The sequence below is a fragment of the Urtica dioica genome, chromosome 11 (genome assembly GCF_054948205.1).
Source record: "Urtica dioica subsp. dioica isolate 48M chromosome 11, U.dioica_male_clone48M_v1_H2, whole genome shotgun sequence".
Classification (NCBI taxonomy): domain Eukaryota; kingdom Viridiplantae; phylum Streptophyta; class Magnoliopsida; order Rosales; family Urticaceae; genus Urtica; species Urtica dioica.
Window position 1 is genome coordinate 14,814,940 of NC_142766.1, and position 21,285 is coordinate 14,836,224.

The 21,285-nt window shown below is 35.0% G+C and overlaps 3 protein-coding genes across 4 annotated transcripts; 1 reads left to right on the forward strand and 2 right to left on the reverse strand.

The window, feature by feature from the left end:
* The first annotated feature begins 2,497 nt into the window (after positions 1-2,497).
* LOC149381529 (AP2/B3-like transcriptional factor family protein) lies at positions 2,498-4,958 on the forward strand. 2 transcript variants are annotated; one of them, XM_089630472.1, is made up of 8 exons: positions 2,498-2,613; positions 2,700-2,789; positions 3,034-3,099; positions 3,184-3,282; positions 3,666-3,727; positions 3,828-3,987; positions 4,090-4,299; positions 4,392-4,958. In XM_089630472.1, exons 2-8 carry the CDS (start codon positions 2,712-2,714, stop codon positions 4,608-4,610), a joined length of 894 nt encoding a protein of 297 aa, XP_089486598.1. In that variant the 5' UTR covers positions 2,498-2,613; positions 2,700-2,711; the 3' UTR covers positions 4,611-4,958. The 2 variants fall into 2 exon arrangements, with proteins under 2 accessions (XP_089486598.1, XP_089486599.1); XM_089630473.1 differs by having other exon boundaries at positions 2,704-2,789.
* A 410-nt stretch (positions 4,959-5,368) lies between these two features.
* On the reverse strand, positions 5,369-7,499 carry LOC149381530 (large ribosomal subunit protein uL16-like). The gene is made up of 4 exons (XM_089630474.1): positions 7,409-7,499; positions 6,488-6,989; positions 5,703-5,784; positions 5,369-5,604 (listed from the first exon to the last, which is right to left on the reverse strand). The coding sequence occupies exons 1-4, from the start codon at positions 7,416-7,418 to the stop codon at positions 5,539-5,541; spliced, it is 660 nt and encodes a 219-aa protein (XP_089486600.1). The 5' UTR covers positions 7,419-7,499; the 3' UTR covers positions 5,369-5,538.
* Positions 7,500-10,973: 3,474 nt separating this feature from the next.
* Positions 10,974-18,034, reverse strand: LOC149381531 (Leucine-rich repeat protein kinase family protein). The gene is made up of 21 exons (XM_089630505.1): positions 17,877-18,034; positions 17,466-17,694; positions 16,971-17,121; positions 16,569-16,640; positions 16,396-16,467; positions 16,165-16,308; positions 15,977-16,048; positions 15,793-15,864; positions 15,333-15,407; positions 15,107-15,175; positions 14,945-15,013; positions 14,776-14,847; positions 14,608-14,694; positions 14,444-14,515; positions 13,855-14,360; positions 13,287-13,448; positions 12,910-13,193; positions 12,680-12,731; positions 12,330-12,580; positions 12,109-12,243; positions 10,974-11,619 (listed from the first exon to the last, which is right to left on the reverse strand). The coding sequence occupies exons 2-21, from the start codon at positions 17,572-17,574 to the stop codon at positions 11,257-11,259; spliced, it is 2,889 nt and encodes a 962-aa protein (XP_089486631.1). The 5' UTR covers positions 17,575-17,694; positions 17,877-18,034; the 3' UTR covers positions 10,974-11,256.
* Positions 18,035-21,285: the final 3,251 nt, after the last annotated feature.

Sequence of the window (21,285 nt, forward strand, 5' to 3'; positions counted from 1 at the left end):
TTTATCGAAGTTAAGGTAAACTACGTCATTTCTTGAATGCCAAGCTAAATATGACAATTTTATCCATGTACTTACGTATCCGCAAGACCCTACCCGTTATGGATAAAGTCTAATCCGAATAAATGAATAATGAGTAAAGTACGGATATTACTCATTTAAAATTATATAAGTATGTGTAGGGAATAATTTTTAAATACTATATCCATGTCCAGGGACGAAACCAGGAATTCAAGTTAGGGGGGGCTAATATGCGAAAAAAAAAATTGAGGGATGGCTAATTTGTAAATATTTGGGGTAAATTTAAAAACTGTGAAAAAAGTGCAATCATTTTTTTTTGAGTGCATACTATAGCACCCCCGGAGTACTACGAGACTTTGTGCCTGTCCATGTCCCAACCCGTTTGAAATTATCACTATATTTAGAGAAATTGCCTAATTTGCCACCAATTCATAACATTTTCCCACTTTCCACAAAAATGCTAATTTTTCTCAAAATGCCACCATCTATGTCAACAATGTTGACATCTATGTTTGCCCTTCACTATTAGATGTCAACATTGTTGACATAGAGGTGACATTTTGGGAAAAATTAGCGTTTTGGTGGAAAATAGAAAAATGTTATGAAATTGGTGGCAAATTATGCAATTTATGAATCTTAAGTAAATTTTAGTGTATGTACTTTTTTATTTTAAGTAATTTTTTTAGATTTTTTTATTGATAAATCTAATATGAAATGGGTAAAAAAAACCTATGAATTATCATGTAAATTCAAGATTTTTACCAAGACTCAAACTCATTAAAAATAAATGAGTTTTAAAAATATTCGTGGGTAATTAAAGACTGGCTCTGCAAGACTCTACCCATTCTTAATCATGTGAGCCAACTCATCCTGGGCAACGGAAGGAAACGAAAATTCCATTTCCAATAAACCACCTCCCATTTCTTATTGGAAATTGAATTTCCATTAGGCATTTAGGTGCCTTCCATTGCTTATTGGAAATGAAATTTCCGTTAAGCCATTAAATCCATATTTCCATTAACTTCCAATAAGGAATTAAAAAAAAATAAAAAATCAAATTTAAATGGTAAAAAAAGGGACTAAATTGTTAAAATTTTAAAAGAAGGTACCAATATGTAAAATGAATTTCATCTTTATTAATAAAATTTTTTAAAAAAATATTAAAAACATTATAATAAAATTATTAGTAAAACATTACAATAAGTAAAAAATTTCATTAATAGTCATGTTTTATAAACGTAACTATATAAATAAAATTAGAATACAAATTTAAGTATATAATAAAAAGTTATAAACTTAATTATCTAAACAAAATTAAATTACAAACTTAAGTATATAAAATTAAGAATAGAAACTTAAGCATATACAAAAAAATTTAAAAAATCTTTGAGTTGTGATTAAAAATGTTAGAATTGTGATATATTTATAAGAGATATAAAATAGTGGGTTAAAATTTAAAGATTTTGATCAATTTTGGGGTCCAACATATGAATAAAGCAAATTAAAAGCCCACTTAAAAACATCAGCTTGAATCAATCGGTATTATTGGACTAGCTCGATTTCCGTGTTCCCCTCTCAGCTTCCGCCAACTTTTGTAAGGAAGACTTCCGTCCTTCAGCGACACGACAGACGGAACGACCGTGAGTCATCCTGGACGCCACGGAACCCGTGTTTCGTGTGCTTTCATACCGACAAGCCATCATAAGAGTCAACACGAAAAAAGGATAAATTACATAAATGCTCCCTGAACTTTTGACCATTTAACAACGTGGTCCTTATTTTTATTTTTCTTACAGCGTCACCCTTGAACTTTGACAATCTTACAAACTTAGTCCTTCCGTCTATTTTTCTCAACAATCCATCCATTTTTGCCCATGTGATTGACATGTGACTATGTAAACAGGGACACAAAAATATTGATTTTATAATTATTTAATATTATTAAAAATTATTATTTATTATATAAAAAAATAAATAAAAATAAAATAATTATGTAAAATATGAATTTTTAATAAAAATGAATTGTAAAAATGAATTATTATTTATTATTAATTTTCTATTATCGTGAAAAAAAAGTATAATGAAAATGTATAAAAAAAAGTATTAAAAAAAGACAACAAATAAAATGAAAAATGAAATTTTTTAATTTTAATTTATTAATTTTAAATATAAAATAATTAAATAAAGGATATATAGGTAATTTTAAATATTCAAGTTGTAATATGTCGATTACACAAGTTAAAATAGACGGAATATAGAAAAAATTTGACGGAATGACTAAGTTTGTAAGAATATGAAAGTTTAAGGGCGACGCTGTAAGAAAAATAAAAGTAGAGACCACGTTGTTAAATGATCAAAAGTTCAGGGTGCATGAGTGTAATTTATCCAAAAAAATATTGTCATGATGAGGTGGTAAGACGCACGATATCCAACAATCTATTTATATTATATGCAAATTACAATTAATTTTGAAAAAGGGTTTGAAATTCAAAAGGGGCGGACTTTCTTACTTCTGCAGTGTAAAACACTGAACTGTTTCCTTTGCGAAAAGGGGACGAAAAAAAAAATCAGCGCAATTCCTAATTCGATCTTAAGGTATAGTAAATTAATAGTATGTCTTGCCATTTCTATTTTGTTGTTTTAATTTTCTTTTGCTAATAACGCATTTGGTTTGTTAAAAGAAAGATCCGAAGATGACCCTCAATGGCAGTGCCAACACTTACGAAGAGGCTCGCAAGCTTCGTCTTGAAGAGAACAAGAAGAGATTCGAGGTAAATCTTTTCTTTCCATTCTTACCATAATCTCAATACATTGGCTGATATATTCAGAGTTATTGAAGACATTAAACAAATAGACTTTCCTGTTTCTGGCAGACAAATACCCAATATTGAGATTAATAAAAAAAATTCACACACAATACTTGTATTGAGCTGAAGAAGAAGAAGAAATGAAGCTACTTTCATACTTATTGTGCTAGTTTTTTTCTCGATTTGTTGATTTGTGTTGTGGGTGAAGGATTTGGGGATCACAAAGATTTCAAAAAGCCTGACCGAGGTAGCACACTCTCAGAAAAAACCCCAGGTAATGAGTTTTTACGGTCTTTTGGTTACCTTTCAATCTTTGTCTCTCTATTTGACTGTTCTTTTTTTTTATTTTTGGTTGCAGAAACAACACATTTCAAGACCAAGACAAAGGGGTATTCTGGTGGAGGAACCAAGACGGTCGACCCGAACACGCAACCCAATAAAGTCCTACATTGACGAAGTAACGCCCTTCACTTTTTTCCGTTTATCTAGTTTTTTTGGAATTTTAACAGCCTTGTCTTGCTCTAAGGCTGTAGAAAGTACAGAAATAAGCGGTTTAGATGTCTATGGGTAAGATGATTTGAAGACACGAGATCATTATTTATAACTTTGAGATTAAGTTTTATGAAACAATCACTTCGAAGTAGCGAAAGGAAGAATATTCTGAAAGTGAGTGTGTTAAACTTGAGGTCCATTTATAGATGGATTTCTCTATCTTTAGTGATATGTATATATTTAAATCCTTAAGCTGGTTCATGTGGGGTTGTCTATAATCTTCATCGCCTCCTAACCATGTTTGAAAATAAAAACACGAGTCCAAAAATAAGTTTGCTATTGTTACAGGTCGATATAGACATTTCATTCCGACGGAAGAGATCACGTTCATATTCGTCATCATGGGACAGGTAATTTTTTTTTTTTTTTTTGTGTGGCTAGTCAGAATCTTTGCAGCTTTACCCAAAAAAAAAAAAGAACACTCGGACTAAAATACATGAATATATTCAGCTATCTTGCAAGGCCTATAGACGAAGTAAAAGTAGCTTCTAGCGAAGAAAGGACCGCTGCATTTCACGCTGCAGAAAAGCTTCAAGTGAACCTAAACACCGGAAATCCGTACTTTGTCAAGTCAATGCTTCGCTCACATGTTTATAGCTGTTTTTGGTTGGTAAGGCTTTTGACAACGAATGCTTTGCACACTATCCAACATTTCAAACTCCTAAATCACTCCCCATTAATTAATCTATCCACTTCGTGCTTTTATCACAAGGGTCTTCCAAAAAAATTCTGTGACGATCATCTTCCAAAGTCGTCGTCGGTGAACATAGAATTAGAGGACGAAGAGGGAAACGAATACGACTCGGTATACCTCGCGAAGAGAACGGGGCTCAGCGGAGGATGGAGAGGATTTGCCTTGGAGAAGAAGTTGGATGACGGTGATGCGCTTGTCTTTGACTTGGTCGAGCCTACAAGGTTCAAGGTACGATCAACAGTCACTCGTTAAACCCCGGGTGCTTTATTTATGTTAATCGTACACTAATCAATCCATTTTTGAAAATGATGTTCGTGCAGATTTATATAGTAAGAGTGTCCTCGCTCGATGCCAAAGAGAAGCCGAAAACGAACACGAAACTCGGGTTCAAACAGAAGAAGATGGTGAACACGAATAAGAGCAAAGAAGATAGTGTCAATAAGGACAAAGTTGAATCGGGAGAGGGTGTTGATGTTAAAGGCAATGGCTCGGTTGAGGATTGTGCTACTCGGAGGTCTAAAAGGAGAATTGCGACTTGATCGACAAGAGTAAAGGCATTTACGTTTAGCAACGGATGTGCTTGCTTGTGTGAGTGAGTGTCCAGCTAGTGGTCGTAGACCCTAGAATTTTGGGTTTCTCTGGGCTTGAACATTAGAATGTAGTTTTCGTAAAAAAAAAAGGTATTCGAACACTATTTAACGGTATTCGTTCATGTCTATCACCGCCCTATGTGAATTTCAAAGTCGACGTACAAGTTTTACGGCTCTCTCTGTATTCATTAAAATAGTCACCCTTCAAGGTGACAGTCCCATTGTTTAAAACTGCTCGAATGCCATATGGGGTCCAACTAAAAATTAACTTGACTAGCCTATCTTTTAACGTCCAAATTTTTTTTTTCACTGTTATTGTTGTGCTAATTTTTCACACCACCCTCAACATGTCCCCTTTTTGATAGGATAAACCCGGCGAAGCATGTTAATACCTCGGCCTTGTTTTTTTGAAAATAATTTTGTAATCCCAACTCACTGTTTAAGGGGGCTATTTTATGACTTAAATCAGTTCATTGAACCCGCTTCATTGTTTAAGAAGGTGAAGGTGCTTCCGATGAAGTATGTTTATAGCCGTCTCGAGATTTTCGCAAACTCCCCTAAATACGGAGATGGGTTTATGACCAGAGTAGCTCGGAGCTAATACTAAAATATTCCACTTTGAATACTTATTTTTCATTGCCTCGGTTTCTTTAGTAGGGGTAACTTCGCACGGTTTCAAGTTTTAAGATATAACAAAGCAATCCACATGACACAAGTGATAAATTCACCAAAATGAATCACAAAGAAAATTTGCACAGTACTAGCGCTCGACAGACCACCAATAATACCCAAAAATTTAGGCAGACTATGTATAGAAATAAACACTGTAAAATAATCCCCAAGAACACAAACTAGATCAAGATACAAACAATCAATTCTAAGCAGCAGTCAAAAATGCCCTGCCAGGTGGACGGTTGGCTAGAGGACCGTGGCATCCGAGAAGCTGAAAAACACAGTAATAAGAGCTCATTCAGTTTCGATTATAGTCCATGAGAAAAGAGAAGAAATGTAAATAGTTTTCCGAGCTTGTCAGAAACAAACCTTGGCGTTGACACCATCAGGAAGGATACGGTTCTCCGACTTCAACTTCACGTAGTCACTGCGGCTAAACTTCGTGAATCCCCTGAAAATCATTTCCACATTACAGCTTTTTAGTATCAAGAAACACATTTTGTACAACACACGATAAACACTTCAGTTCTGAGTTTGTGACATTACACAGGAACCGAAAATCGTTAGTCAGTCAAGTATTATGTGAGTGGGCGTCTTAGCACTTCTCATTTTAATATGAAATTTCTTTAAATGAAATCCATCACCTACCTAAGAATCTAAAAGAAATATATTTGTAAGTTAAACCTATATAATTAGAGTAAGATGTTATTTAAATGACTCATTTTAAATTATAATTGATTCATTATCAACATATTATGTTTAGGTGTTAAACTCTATAAAAAAAATATTTTGATTTTTATGAGAAGTACTAAAATGCTTCGAAATTAGGACTATTTTGCTAAAAGAACTTGGTATAATAAAAGGGCTCTCTAGATATATAGAGATATGAAAACTTAAGTTTTGCCATATACCCAACCTTTGGTAAATTTTATGTAAATAGCCATGACATTTTATTAAAAAAACCAAAAAGACATCAATAATTGTAAATATTCGTTAATAATTTTAAATACCCATCAACCTCTAAAGAGGTAAATGGAATGCTAAAAAGGTCCAAATTTCCAATTAGCAAATCTCCAAATATATTAGTATAGCTTATTCATCAAAAATCCATTTAGTCGTATAGCTTTATAGAATCGAAACAAAGAAAAACGTACCACTTCCTACTGACGATGATCTTTTGACGACCCGGGAACTTGAACTTGGCTCGGCGAAGAGCTTCCTGAGCATGGTGGCTGTTTCCGTCTTTACACCGAACAGACAACAGAACTTGGCCGATGCTGACACGTGCACAGACACCCTGTGGTTTTCCGAAAGCGCCCCTCATGCCCGTCTGAAGCCTATCGGCTCCGGCGCAGGAAAGCATCTTGTTGATTCTGAGGACGTGGAAGGGATGGACCCGAACGCGGAGGTGAAAAGCGTCTTTTCCGGCGAACTTCGACATGTACTTGTTGCAGGCGATTCGGGCCGCCTCGAGTGCCTCGCTGGACACGTTCTCCTTCTCCCACGAGACGAGGTGAACGCAGAACGGGAATTCGTCCACGCCTTTCTTCTTCATCCCCACGTCGTAGATCCTGATTTTCGGGTCCGGTACTCCTCGGCAGAACCGGGACTTCGGATACGGCTTGTTCTTGATCTGCCTATAGCATCTCGCCGGTCCTGTCCAATCGGAAATAATTCAGGACAGGTTTGATTAGAAAATCGATCCAATTTCTAACGATTATTGGTGTAATTCTAAGTCTGATGAGGTAATATAGTGAAATTCAGCTTTTTGATCTCTGTGTTCAGAAAACCTAGAAATGTCTTAAGCAAAAAAAAAAAAAAAAAAAAGCTAATCGTCGCATTCGAAATACACTGTCGCCGATAATGAGATACATGTATACCGATATAAAAGCTAAGGATTAGCTGGATTCATTCACAGTATGATTTCAGCGACGGAAAAAATTCATGGAAAATGAAAGCATTCCATTTTCAACTCATCCGTCATTGCCTCGGAAAAAAATAAGACATCGGAGAAAAGTCTCTGATCAAAATTCACGGCTTTAAAACGAAAAGGAATAGTCGGGGGACAAACTTACTTCTTCCCATGGCGAAAATATGGTATCTGGGCTTTCGCTGTTTCGATAATTGGAAGAATCGGGGTTATGGTTCGACTATATATACGAGTGTAAAACCCTACCGCGTTTTTTGGATATTTGAATACGTATGGGCTTGCGTCACATTTTCTGGTACGTATGGGTCAATCGACGTTTCGGCTTAAACGTATGGGCTTGCGTCATTTTTATTTTATTTGGGCTACATAAACCGACTTAGTCCCTTGACTTTAGGCCCGTAAACGTATTCTTGTTTCAAAAACAAAACGGATTGGGATTATTCCTATTCTATGACCTCCACAATGATTTTGGACCAAAATCAAATAAGTTCAATTTAATCCTAAACTATGACTATCTATTTTCTTTAAGTACAAAATACCCTCAATTTTATTAACAATGCCAAACCTGTCGGTTTATTGACATTGATATCAATAAACTGTCAGGTTTATTGACATCAATGTCAATAAACTGTCTGGTTTATTGACATCAATGTCAATAAACCGGCAGGTTTGACATTGTTATCAATAAACTAGCTACTGTCAACGACCCCGACAACACCAAACACATGTTATCAAAATTGGGAAACAACAGCTTTGTTTAAAAAAAAAATTTGGGCACCAAGAGTTAGAGATGCATTTTTAGTAACATAATTAACATCTCAACAACATAACCACGCTCGGCTTTGACCCATCGGCGCTGGGATGGGAAACGCGAGGACTTCTACGCACCACCGGGGGCGATTTCTCAGGCGAGGGTTTGGGTTTCTTGGCGGGGGATTTCTTTGTTTGGGTTCATCTTTCTTTAAGTCGTTGAATTTCTGTGGTTTTTGAAGTTAAGAATCAAAGAAAAAACGATTCTCGCGATTCTGGAAAATTTTGAAAGTTTCTGGAAATTTCTGGGTTTTCGTTGAAGATTTATTGACATTGATGTCAATAAAAATGCATATTTATTGACATCAACGTCAATAAATCTTCAACGAAAACCCAGAAATTTTCAGAAACTTTTCAAAATTATCCAGAATCCCGATAATCTTTTTTCTTTGTTTTTTAACTTTAAAAACCACATAAATTCTACGCGGAATCCATGGCGGGCTGTTTCGGCGGACACTTCGAGGTCGCCGCCGCCGGGATGACCATGGGCTGCTCTCCGGCGGCCACGGGCTGCTCTCCGGCGGCCATGACCGTCGTTCCCAGGAGCTTCAGCGTCAGAGATGGGAGAAGATGAAGGTTTGGGGATAGAGCTGTTCATAATGAATGAACAAAATGCTTAAAAAAAACATTCATGGATGAGAGAAATGGGGTTTTTTGGACGTAGAGAGGGAGAGAGAGAGAGGATGTGGATTGTTCAAAAAAAAAAAAAAAAAAAACTGACTAGAGGGATAAGAAATGAAAAGAGGAAAAATAAAAAATAAGGTTAAAAACGTAATTTAATCAAATGGGTAGTCATAGATTTGGATTAATTTAGACATATTGGATTTTGGTCCAAAATTAGTGTGGAGGTCATAGTTTAGGAATAATCCCAAACGGATTTGGTAGCAAAACTAAAACCTCTATGTAGACCCCAAGAAACGGAGAATTTCCCAAAGCTAGGACTAATAAATGGCTTATTACACATCTTTATATTTTTTTTTTCCCCAAAATGACAGATTTAAGAGTTCATAGTGACAAATAACACTATATGCAGCTTCTCAAGTTTGTCATTATTAGTGATATGTTTGTCATTTACGAAAAATCTTTGAAAACACTTCTAGTGATGTTCAAACTCCTTTGTGATATATGTGTGGTATTTAAAGCATATCGCATGGACGTTCAAACCGCTCCTGCAGCAAAAAGTGGATTACCGCTATGTCGCGCGGTTTTCAAACATTGTCCCCCACTAATAGAACCACTTTTTGTACTTGTACAAACTCCAGTAAAAACTTTTTATTTCATCTTCTCACACTCGAGAAAAGAATGATCTAAGTCGATAAAATGAAAAATGCTTGGAGTCTTTCGTCTAATTTTCACTCCATCAAAACAACTTCGGGCTTCCTTCCTACATTAGGCTAAATACTAAGCAAATTATCAATTGTCTTATGTTTGATATATATAATTTTTATAAACACTCTACAAAAGTTGGGTATAACCTGAAGAGAAATTTCATTTTATAATACACCTAAAAGTTAACAAAATATTGAGATTAGACCTCATAATTTAAAAATATCTAAAAATGGACTTTTGACTCAATTTCGGACACAAATAATCTTTTGAACAAATAAACTCATTTCACTTTCACTCTCTATATTCTCTTCTCAATCCCTCATTCGGTCTTTCACGCTCGATTCTGACAAGATATAACTAAATTCGACGAGATAAAGGGAATCCAACGACCTATGATGACCTAGAATGAATAAGTTTCACGTTAATTTGACTTTTTCCGCTTCAAATACCCCAAAAATATGAATTTTATCGTATAGCATCGTACATTATCATACGGTATCGTACAGTATCGTATATTATCGTACATTATAACGCAATTTCATTTGTATGAATTTTATCGTACATTATAATTATAATGTATCGTATCTCATCGTATTATATCGTATACTATCGTACAACATCGTATATTATCGTACGTTATAATTATAATGTACATTATAATTTGTATGAATTTTATCATGCATTATTTAATTACATTATAATTATAATATATCGTATCTCATCGTATCATATCGTACACTATCGTACATTATAATTAATAACGTACGATAATATACGATGCCGTACGATAGTGTACGATATAATACGATGAGATACGATACATTATAATTATAATGTTCGATAAAATTCATACAAATGAAATTGCGTTATAGTGTACGATAATATACGATAGTGTACGATACCGTACGATAATGTACGATGCTATACGATAAAATTCATACTTTTTGAGCATTTTAAGCGGAAAAATGTTAAATTAACGTGAAACTTTGTCATTTTAGGTCATCATAGGTCGTTGGATTCCCTCGTATCTCGTCGAATTTAGTTATATGTCGTCGGAATCGAGTGTGAAATACGGAATGAGAGATTGAGAAGATAGAGAGTGAAAGTGAAATGCATTTATTTATTCAAAAGAGTATTTGTGTCTAAAATTGGGTCAAAAGTCCATTTTTAGATATTATTAAAATATGAGTTCTAATCTCGATATTTTGTTAACTTATAGGTCCATAAAATGAAATTTCTCAACCTAAAAGTCACATAAGAAAATGTAGTACTTTTTCATTTTTTCTTTCTAGGTGTAGCAATTATATAGTTTTGAAAATTAGAGAAATAATTAATTGGCGTATTTAGTTGTAACAGATGAACTAATAATTAGACAAGAATATCGAGATTAGGGATTCCACCACCCTTGGTTTCATATCTTGTGAGTTCGACCCTAAATCAAACCACATATTCAGATAATGGATAGATTGCTGTTCCAAAATCGACATTAACAACTTCCAAATTATAGCATATGAAATTGCGTGCTAACATTTAGCACAGTTGGAAGAAAAAAAAATTGCATATATGTTGTCACCATTTAATTTGTCAACAATGATTTATTAATCCACCGAAATAAGCATTGTAGTGTTAAAACATTCTACATTTCATTAGTATTCGTATGTATATTACAGAAGTTTCTATAGTGAAGCCATCAATATACACCCTCTAAAAAACTTTGCCTTTCCATATATATATGTATATATATATATATACACAGAGAATTCAATCAATCTAAACGTTAAAGCTAAAAAATTTGCACAGTGAGATCTTCCCCGGCTATGTAGCTCGACTCCCGAGCAACCGAAAACCTTTTATCTACCTGGGAACAATGGTGGGAACGACACCGCTATCGAGGTTGCTACCGGAGACGTCGGCGGACCAGAAGGGATTCCTCATCTCCGGGTGTGAGGACGAAGACGGCGGCGTCACGGAGGCCTTGGAGTCGGAGTTGGGTGTGAATGAGGCATCGGTGGAGGCGGCGGTGTAGGATTCGGGCATCATGACCCATATGTTGTCCAGCTGGCGGACCACCTCTGCCATGGACGGCCGCGAGTCTGTCTCTTCTTTGCAGCAAGTGAGTGCCAATGTCGCAAACTTCTCAACGCAGTCCGAAGGATAAGACCCCATTTGGTTGTCCACCACCGAGAAGATCATCCCAGATTGGAACGCCGAATTTACCTGAAGTGGGGTATCATTAGGATGGGTTTTTTTTTTTTTTTTTTTCAGAGTCTTAAACTAGTATTTATTAGAAGGGGTAATAATTAGTAATTTTATGTAGGGTTTATGGGAAGAATTCGTTTTAGTTTGTTTTATTTTTCTTTGCCTTTAAGTAGCAGAGTAGTGTCACAGAGAGACTGGTTCCCCATAAGGTTTGTTTGTGAACAAAGTTTTATCAATATTATGACCTTTCAGAGTCTTGAACAGAAGTGGGGATATAAAAGAAAGATTGGTTTGGTTCATCTCCCTAGGAGGGTTCATTAGAAGGGATAAATATGAGAGGAATCTACTTTTTTAGTAATTATTTTTTATTTTCCTTCGTAGGAGAATGGAGTAGTGTTATAGGAGAGATTGGTTCGCTGCTTTAACTTTTTGTGAACTGAGTTATCAATATTAATGTCGTTCAAAAGTCGTGAAAGCAAAAAAGGAAAGGTTAGACCGAGGTGGTACCTCTCTGACAATGTTTTTTCCGTGCATGATTGGATGCCTCCCGGTTAAGATCTCTAAGAATACCACACCGAGGCTATAAACGTCACTCTTGTCGGTTAGCTTGCGTGTCAAGAAATACTCGGGGTCAAGATAGCCCTGCAAAAAACAAAATTCGAAGAAGCGGGCATTAGGATTTTGCACTAGTTTACTTGTGATACACGAAAGAAACAAGATATAATTACCGGTGTGCCCTTCACGACCGTGGAAACATGATCGGGCATGTTCCCTTCCAATTCGGGATTCGGGGCAAGCCGTGAGAGCCCGAAATCGGCAACCTTGGCGGTGAGCCTAGGGTCTAATAGAATGTTGCTCGACTTGACATCTCTGTGGAAAATCGGAGGATTCGCTTCGGTGTGTAGGTAAAGAATACCCTTGGCTGAACCCAGAGCGATTCTCAGTCGTAAAGCAAAGCTCAGAGGCTCTTTGGACTTGGCTGTCATTCCACAACAGAACTTGATTTAGAGAGACAGTCAATGAAGAACATTATTTGGAAATTTTTGAAGAAAGAAGCAATAAGAGGTGTATACTATACCAGAAAGGTGGTCCCTTAGAGAGCCGTTCGACATAAATTCGTATACCAACATCTGTATGAACAAAAGCGATTTCATGACTTGTAAATTCCGCAACTTGAAAAAAATTTCCAGAGTAAAAATTAGCTCTTTTTTATTTATGATTTTTCTATTATTTCTCCCTTTTCAAATTTGATCGCCTGTTAATTTGTGCAAATTTTTAGAGAATTAAAAGAAAGTAAAAGAAACATACCTGTTCACAGTCCTCGTCACAGTAGCCAAGCAAGGACACAAGATTCCGGTGATGTAACCGTGAGAGCAATGCAATCTCGGTCAAGAACTCCCTCTCGCCCTGCAACGATCCCCCTTGAGCGCGCTTTATGGCCACGACTGTGCCATCGTCAAGAACGCCTCTGTAAACCTTGCCGTAACCTCCTTGCCCAACTTGAGCTGAGCTGGCAAAGTTGTCCGTAGCCAACGCCATTTCTCTGAAACTGAAATCCTTAACTCCGTCTATTTTAACTCTCGTCTTCGACGCTGCACACGAGTAACATACATATGATGTTGTGTTCAAAAAGCTTTATTGTTTGGAACGAAAAAAAAAGAGTAGATGTAACTGATTGTACTTACAGCGACGTTTTTGTGCGAGCAATTGGTTTCCCTTCATGCGCTTTTTCATTACAAGAATTGTGACGATAATGGATAACGTAATTGCAGCTGCAACACATGCTAGTACTATGCCAACTGTCGCTCCAGTGCTCATACCGGAGTTAGATGGAGAAGAATTTATAACTGCAGTAAAACAAAGAAAAAAAGTATTAAACAAAGAATGAAATGAGCCCCATCAATTTAGCTCAATAGCCTGTTCAGTCTGTTCTAGCCAGTTCTGATTAAAACATGTGATCTGGGCCGAAGATCGAAACACCCGAAACATATCAAATAAATTGCTTTTCGTCAACATTCCGGCGAAAATCAGCAAAAGCCGGAAATATTTCCGCGATTTGGGCCCCTTTTTTTAGAGAATTTCCATAGAAAACCAACAAAATTTTGGAAATATCAGCAAAAAATGAAACCGGTTTAAAGAATTTCCACAGGCAATACTCGTAAAATGAAACCATTAGAAACCAGGCATTTTAATCCTTGATCCGAACGATAACAGAAATTAAAGGCATCCGCTAAAGTTTCGTGTGAGACAAACCATTTGCATAAGGGCCCAAGAGAGAAAACGCGAGAAGCTCGTACGGCCCAAAAATCTCACTGTCTCCGATGTTCCATCCCGTGAACAACCCCATGATTCTCCGAACCTCAGTGTCGTTGAAGGTGTGCGTGCTGTTCTCTATAAACACGGGAAATAGCTTCAACGACATACTGAGCCTCGGTCCTTTAACCCAAGAGAAACTAACAATATCCAGCTGATACTCATGCAGTGTGAGACCAGAGCTGAGATACCGCTTGAACTCGTTTACATACGGAACGAAATCCGAGAACCCAGGACTTTTCAGCCGATATTCGACTATCAGTGGAGCGGCGCAGAAACAGTCCACCAGGGATGTCCTCGAATACTCAAAAGGAAACGGACAAGAAGCCGCTCGGCAATGAAGAACAGAGTTTCCTTGCGTCGTTCCGTTAAGTATGTCATCACTTTCGGGCCTGCATTGGTTGACACGAGTGGGATCCCTTGTGCATATTGGATTTCCCTGAAGCCTGAAAGTAGATATTCTCATTCTATCGAGTCGTGGGTCAAGAAAAATAAAATGAAAGGAAGTGAGAATAGAATAAAACCATACCAGACACTGACGTTTTGAGGGATATTGCCACTCGTGCCTGAAATGTTTGTAAACCTGTTGTTCTGGAACTTCCTGCGTTTTTGGATTTAGGTTAGGCTGAGAATTTCTTTAACTTTATCAGATTGATTTAGAGTCTATCTGAGTATAGTTGGTCAAGGCCTTACAGTTCAAGGGTTTCTGTTGAATTGAGAACTCTGTCTACCCAAATGCTTGCTGAAATAGAGCCAGTCAGTGAATTGTTTGCAAGAGACCTGCCAAAATAAATAGATCAATAAATTTACCGTCAAATTATTGAATGAAATAACATCGAGTTGCATTCAGAATTTTCTTACAGCTTTTGGAGACGAGGAAGTCCAGAAAAGCTGGCGGGAATTGTTCCGGTAAGATTGTTGTTCGAAAGATCACTGTGAATGTTGACATATTGTATATGTATTACAAGCATAAAACGTCTGTAATGATAAGTTAGGATTACGAAGAAACCAGGATGCTACGATAACTTACATAGTTGTGATCTGATCCGAGATCTTATCTGCAGGTATAGTTCCGTTGAGCTGATTTTTACTGACGTCTCTGAAATTAAATTTGCAATATGTTGTGATGAGAGTTTACATTGACGAAGAGAATATCACATATCCATCAATCACTAATTTTCAAACAACTCACAGATAACCCAAGTTCGGAATCCTGCTCAAATTTGGAATTGGTCCTTGTAGTCCACAATTTCTCAAACTCCTAGAGCAACAAATGAAATCAAATCAATAAACATTCCATTGGAGATTGTATTCATCAATACTCTTATCATATTTCAACCGTTTGATTTGTTTATACATGTTCTTTTATTTCAATACTAAATATGAAAATTTGTAGCACTTTGCAATAAGTGACTTACAATTTCAACAGCTTAGACATGTTGCTGTATGACTGCGGAATCTCGCTCCCATCAAAGTGGTTGTTATCAACTTGTCTGCACGATGATATTGAGGGTAAAGAAACAGAAACCAATCAGACAAGCGTGAAATCTTTACGCAGTTAATATTCTCATAACAGCTTGATAGCATTGGGCATTGAATATTTCTATGGTCCATTTCATATTTGGCACAAACAGCATAATGAAAAAGCGGATATGGACGAGCTTTGAAATGAATAAAAGGGCTGGCTCTAGGCATTACCAACACCATAAAAATAAAAAATAAAAAATAAAAAAAAATAAACACCAAAAGAATCTAGTAGTTGAGATGAGAGAACGATAATCATATAAACTATAAAGTGGTTTATGTTATTTGAAAGAAGAAACAAAAAACGAGCATGAGTTTGAGTTCTTTTCTGTCCGATAAAGTTAGAGGATATACAATATAAGTAATTGGGGAAGTTCTGAGAATTCTGGTGGAAGACGTCCAGATAAATTATTGTTATCAAGAAGGCTGCAAAAAGAGGAAACATACGTTAAATTAATTGTAGCATGATATAAAAAGAGGAATCCCGAAAAACAAAAATTGTAAATGAATAGGAAATCATAAATTAGTCGAAACTTACAAGTGAACCAGATTTGGCAATCTGGAGAGCTCAGATGGGATTTCCCCGCTAATCGAATTGTTGTTCATGTGACTGCAAACAAAGACCAATTCAATCAGTCAAACAAATTTAAAAAAAAAAAAAAGAACAAAAAAAGAATAATAAGCACTACTAAGCGTAAAGGATCGAGAGAGAATTAGAATGCGTACAAGTGCTTTGCCATGGTCAAGTTTGCAAATGATTTAGGGATTGGTCCTGATATCTCATTTTGGTCAATTTGTATTCTGTCCAAGTTTGAAAGTTTACCAAGCTGCTCTGGCAGTGGTCCAGTTAATTTATTCCCATTAAGGAGCCTGTAAACACACACATTTTCACAAGGAGCAAAATTAGTCATTTAAACCCAGGCGGTTTATGGGTAATGAAGGTAATTTATAACTTACAAGAGTACCAAAGGTTTAATGTTGCCTATCTGTGGTGGTATGTTTCCAGTTAACTGATTCCACATGAAGTCCCTGCAGAGAATCCAAAAAAGGGTTCAAGAATAGATGAGTCGTTTTCATTTGCTTTTCCTTTCAAACAAAATTGTATCACTATTTACACTCAGTTGCCTTACAATATTTCCAATCGAGACAGAAGACCGAGATGTGGCGATAGCGTTCCCGACAGGTTCATGTTCAGCAATTGCCTGAATTAAACAGAAAAGATCAAAATAAAATTGGACTACTCGGGAATCAGAGATTGAGTAAAAAATGAGAATCCATTGTATATTCCTTTTGTTGTTTGGGCTCAGAAAAGTGTAACTAAAATTTGGAAATGAAATCCAACGAGAAAATACAAGGGATTTCATTCGATTGCCCTCGAAATTTGCTTCATACGTCCAAACACAATTCTTCAGACTTTCATGTTCCATTGTAAAATCCGGATTCCAAACACAGGCACACAGCGGTCGTGGAGAGAAAAAAGCAAATATTATGCCAAAATAATTTTTTTTTTTAAGAAAAGAAAAGGCAATTACAATTCCTTGACGTGCAGATATCCATCTTCGAAAGTTCGGTTGAAGCACAGAATGCCATTCCACTTCGATGTGCATGGATTGCCGCGGTTCCAATTGCTCAAGTTTTGGTTCGGATCCACCAAAGCCTTCCTAATTTGCCGCAACGCACGTACTGTGATTGAAAAAACAAGTGCTACTTAATTAACTTCTAATCCCGACAGAGCCTATTAGGAGTCCAAAACATGATAGTTACTGAATTCGATTTTCTTTACCAGTCACTCATGGCTAGAGTAATTTCTCAATGTTAGAAGTACAATCCAAGAACAAACAATGGAAGCACTAGTATAATCACTAAGTGAGTACTTCTTCAGAGAAGACGACGAAACTCATAAATTACTGTTGAGTTTATTACAGAATTATCAAATTTATCCACAATCTCAAAGCCCTAAAAAAGAATAATAATAAAAAACAAAACTAAAACTAAAAAAAGCTGAATAACCAAAAAAAAAAAAATACCTTCAACAGGATCGGTGATTCCACTTCGGGCACCATGTAGTGGAAACCAAAAACACACCAAGCTCAGAAAAAAAATTGCTTGGTACACCCAAGCTTTTGATTCATTCATCCTCAGAACTTTTTATTTATCTATGAGATAAATTAATAAATCCTCTATAAAAATCTGATGTAGTTCTTCTTCTTCTTCTAATCCAACACCGAAACTTGTTGCAGAATCCAAATATTTCCTCTGATGACACAAAACAATTAACATAGAAGTTGACGAAACAGAAATTCCAGGGAGGAGACAAACAAGAGCATTGAAAATGCTTTTAGGAAAGAAAAGTAATATATAATTTCACGCGACAAGGTCAATATATATTACATAACTAAACCCAATATTAAAATATAATAAATGATGTAGCAAGAGACCTTGAGCTCGGTGGTGTGAGCAGGAAGGCACGCGAGCGCGAAATGACGTACCAGCTGTCCCGGTCCCTGACGACGGCGGTGATGAAGATTGTGATTATTGGCCATAGTTATGTATTTGAATGGCAGTGATATATGTCAAAGAGTCAAAGTAGTATGGTTTGGTTTGTGAATTATGATATAATAATTTTAATTTTAATATTAAATTTGTAGTGGGTTGGCCTCATGGACTTTCAAGCTTTCTACGTTTGGTTGGAGTTGAACTTTCCTCTTTTATGCAAATATAATAAATGTTGAACTTTTCTTTCTTCTGCATCTTCTTATTTTATTTTATATTTTAGATTTTTCTTTTCTAAATCAAAAGTAGCTGCCGCTAATGCTAATTTAATACAGTGAGACTGACGTTCGATTTTTTTATTCATTTTTCTTTAAATTTCCGCTTTGAAGCATTCGAGAGAGTTCACAGTTGAGCTAAAAGTTAACTACTAGGTCCTTAAAAAAAAAAAAAAAAAAAAAAAAGTTTACTACCAGGCGAGGAATTATCTTTTTAATAATATTTTATTATTTCTTTAGTCATGCTATTAACAGAGAGGTTTAAAATGGCCAACCTTTTTGGCAATTAATAAATTACGTGTTTTTTTTTTTTTTTTTTTTTTTTTTTGTGAAAATCAGCGTTTTAGTAAAAACTCATCTATATTTTAATATTCTAACTAGATTTTAAATAAATAATTTTTTTAATAATAGTATCTAAATAACAATGCTTGATCAAGTATTGAAGTAATAAACAGCTATATTAGATGATATTGAGAGAGACTGATATTTTGAGAAAATTTAGCCGATTTTGAAGAAATTCGGAATGAGAAGAAGAAATCAAATGAGGGAACAAATTCTCCAACGGTTATAAGATTCATCGGCTCATTTTAAAAAATTGGACGGAATCCATACAAAATGAAATTGTTTGTTCTATTTTAGATTCTGGAACAAATAGATTGATTTAATTTATTACGCTTTATTACGAAAGAAAAAAAATGATCATCATTTAGGGTGAAATGGATGGACAAATTTTGATATGTCTATTATGTTTGATCTTGTATGTTAATTTGGATTACAAGAAGGTTGGTATCGGGAGACACATCGTTGAACAATGCGGAGGTTGTGGCTTACATATATATATTTATCCAATAATCGAAATTAATACGCCTATATTTTTTGTGAAAATAGTCTCTAATAATCGATTTTTTTAAATTTTTTAATATTACCCGTTGAATCTTTTATTTTTCATAAATAACCGTTTTGATTTTTGAAGTGTACATTTTGTCTTTAACCATCAAAATTCAATAATTATTGACCAGGTTTCAATAACTATTAACTAGATTTCAATAATTGTTAGCCAGATTTCAATATACCAATATTCTGAACCTGAATCAGAATTCAAAAACTGTTAACTGGATTTCAAAAAGTGTTGACTAGATTTCTATAACTGTTAACCATATTTCAATAATCGTTAAACAGATTTGGAACATAAAAGTATTTTTGTCCAAATAAAAGAAAAATAGTTCTTGTCGAAATATTTTGAAAACATGAGTGAAATATGAAAAATGACTCAAGTTTTAATTTATTTATGTAATTTTCCCATATGTTTACGCACTACCTAGACTCGATCTCAAAAGTGCAAAATTATAATTGTAATACAACATCAAAATTGGGCCATAGTGCATCCACTATGCACTCAAATCACCTAATGTTATTTTCATTTTTTATATTAGGGAAGTTGGGCAATCATTTTGACAATAGGCCAAAAACATGTTGTGTTAATGAATGGGATTGTGGTCTACCGGAGGTCGAATTGCTTAAGCAATGGCATGGTTGTCAAGATCGGGCTATGAGAGTTGGTCCATAACTTGATATTTTATACTCAATCTTATATACACACTGGTGCCTTATGTAACTGAAAAAGTAATATTTGGCTAACTCATCTGGGCAACTGGAATGGAATAAGTCAGAAATTTTGTCCGTTCAGACACCGTTCAAGAGGTCATAAATTATATTATGCGCATTTTCATGAAATCCAAATTTCCGATTATGTGTTCCTCGATTTTTTTAATGTAATTTTCATATAGTAGGATACATTTTATGTTTGAAAATATTATTATTATTATTATTATTATTATTATTATTATTATTATTTAGTGAATAGTGCAAGAACAAACCGGAGTGAAGGTTCCGTTCCGGTTCGATCAGAATTACGGTCCTTAATGGTCGAAAGTTTTCCTTACATTAAGGACTAGAATTCCGTCCTATTAGAAGCTGAATTTCCACCAAGTCCAATAGCCCGGGTTTATAGTTAACTAGACTAAAATTGGGTTTGGAGAAGTAAATGTACAATTCATTTTCTTTATAATATTTAGATGTCAAATTTAGAAGAGTTTTGCATCGCCTGATTCGGTCCCTAAGCCGGTCTCTAAACTATATTAATTTTTTTTTATATGAGATTCTTATTAGTAAAATTGAAATTTTTTTTTTTTTTTCAAAATGAACCAAAAGCGTAATTAGGACAAATGTAACAATAGACCCTACAAATTTACACCAACAAATCCAAAATTTGTTGACATAGATTTCATCAAATCATGGATTTGTAGACACATCCGTTGGGCCTATCAATACATTTGTCTTGGAGAGTTAAGCTTTTACGTGATTTTGAAAAATATTCAATTTTAGTGTTATTTAGATCCAAATACCATTTTTTTTATGGTTTTGAGAAAGTGAAAGTGAATCGTACCAAATAGGAATATTAACAAAAATTTTAGACATTGTTTGGTTTGACTGATTTAAACCATTTTAAATCCATAATACTAATTAGAAAATTCTGTTAAACATAAATTATCATGAACTTTAACATCAACATGCTAATTGCAAGTAACATGTAAGTTCAACTCCAAACTTAATATTCAACTCAAACTATTATGTCTGTATACACCAGTGTGAAAAAGATGAAAATTATATAAAATTTTACTTAATCTGGTGTTGTTTTAATTGTGAGTTAAATATTTGAAACTGAATAAGTCAGTATTAGAAAACAAAAACCGTCTCGATCCGACCCGTAGTTTAATATATTAATTAGTTGTATAACTCGATCATGGCTCAATCATTTTTTTTTTGGGACTCAGAGAGCATGAATCAGGTCTCCAACTTCAAACAAAAGTGTATAGTCAACAGAAAGAAATAATGTCCTTTTATCTTTTGAGAATAACATAGTTCTAATACCTTGTACACAACATACGAAAAATCTAAAACATGGGAAGATTATGTGTAGCAAACGACATTTTCAATTAGAAGATTGTTGAAATATTACCACCGATCGACGTGGTAACAATATTACGCAAATAAATTGACTACAACAGTTGACAAATAT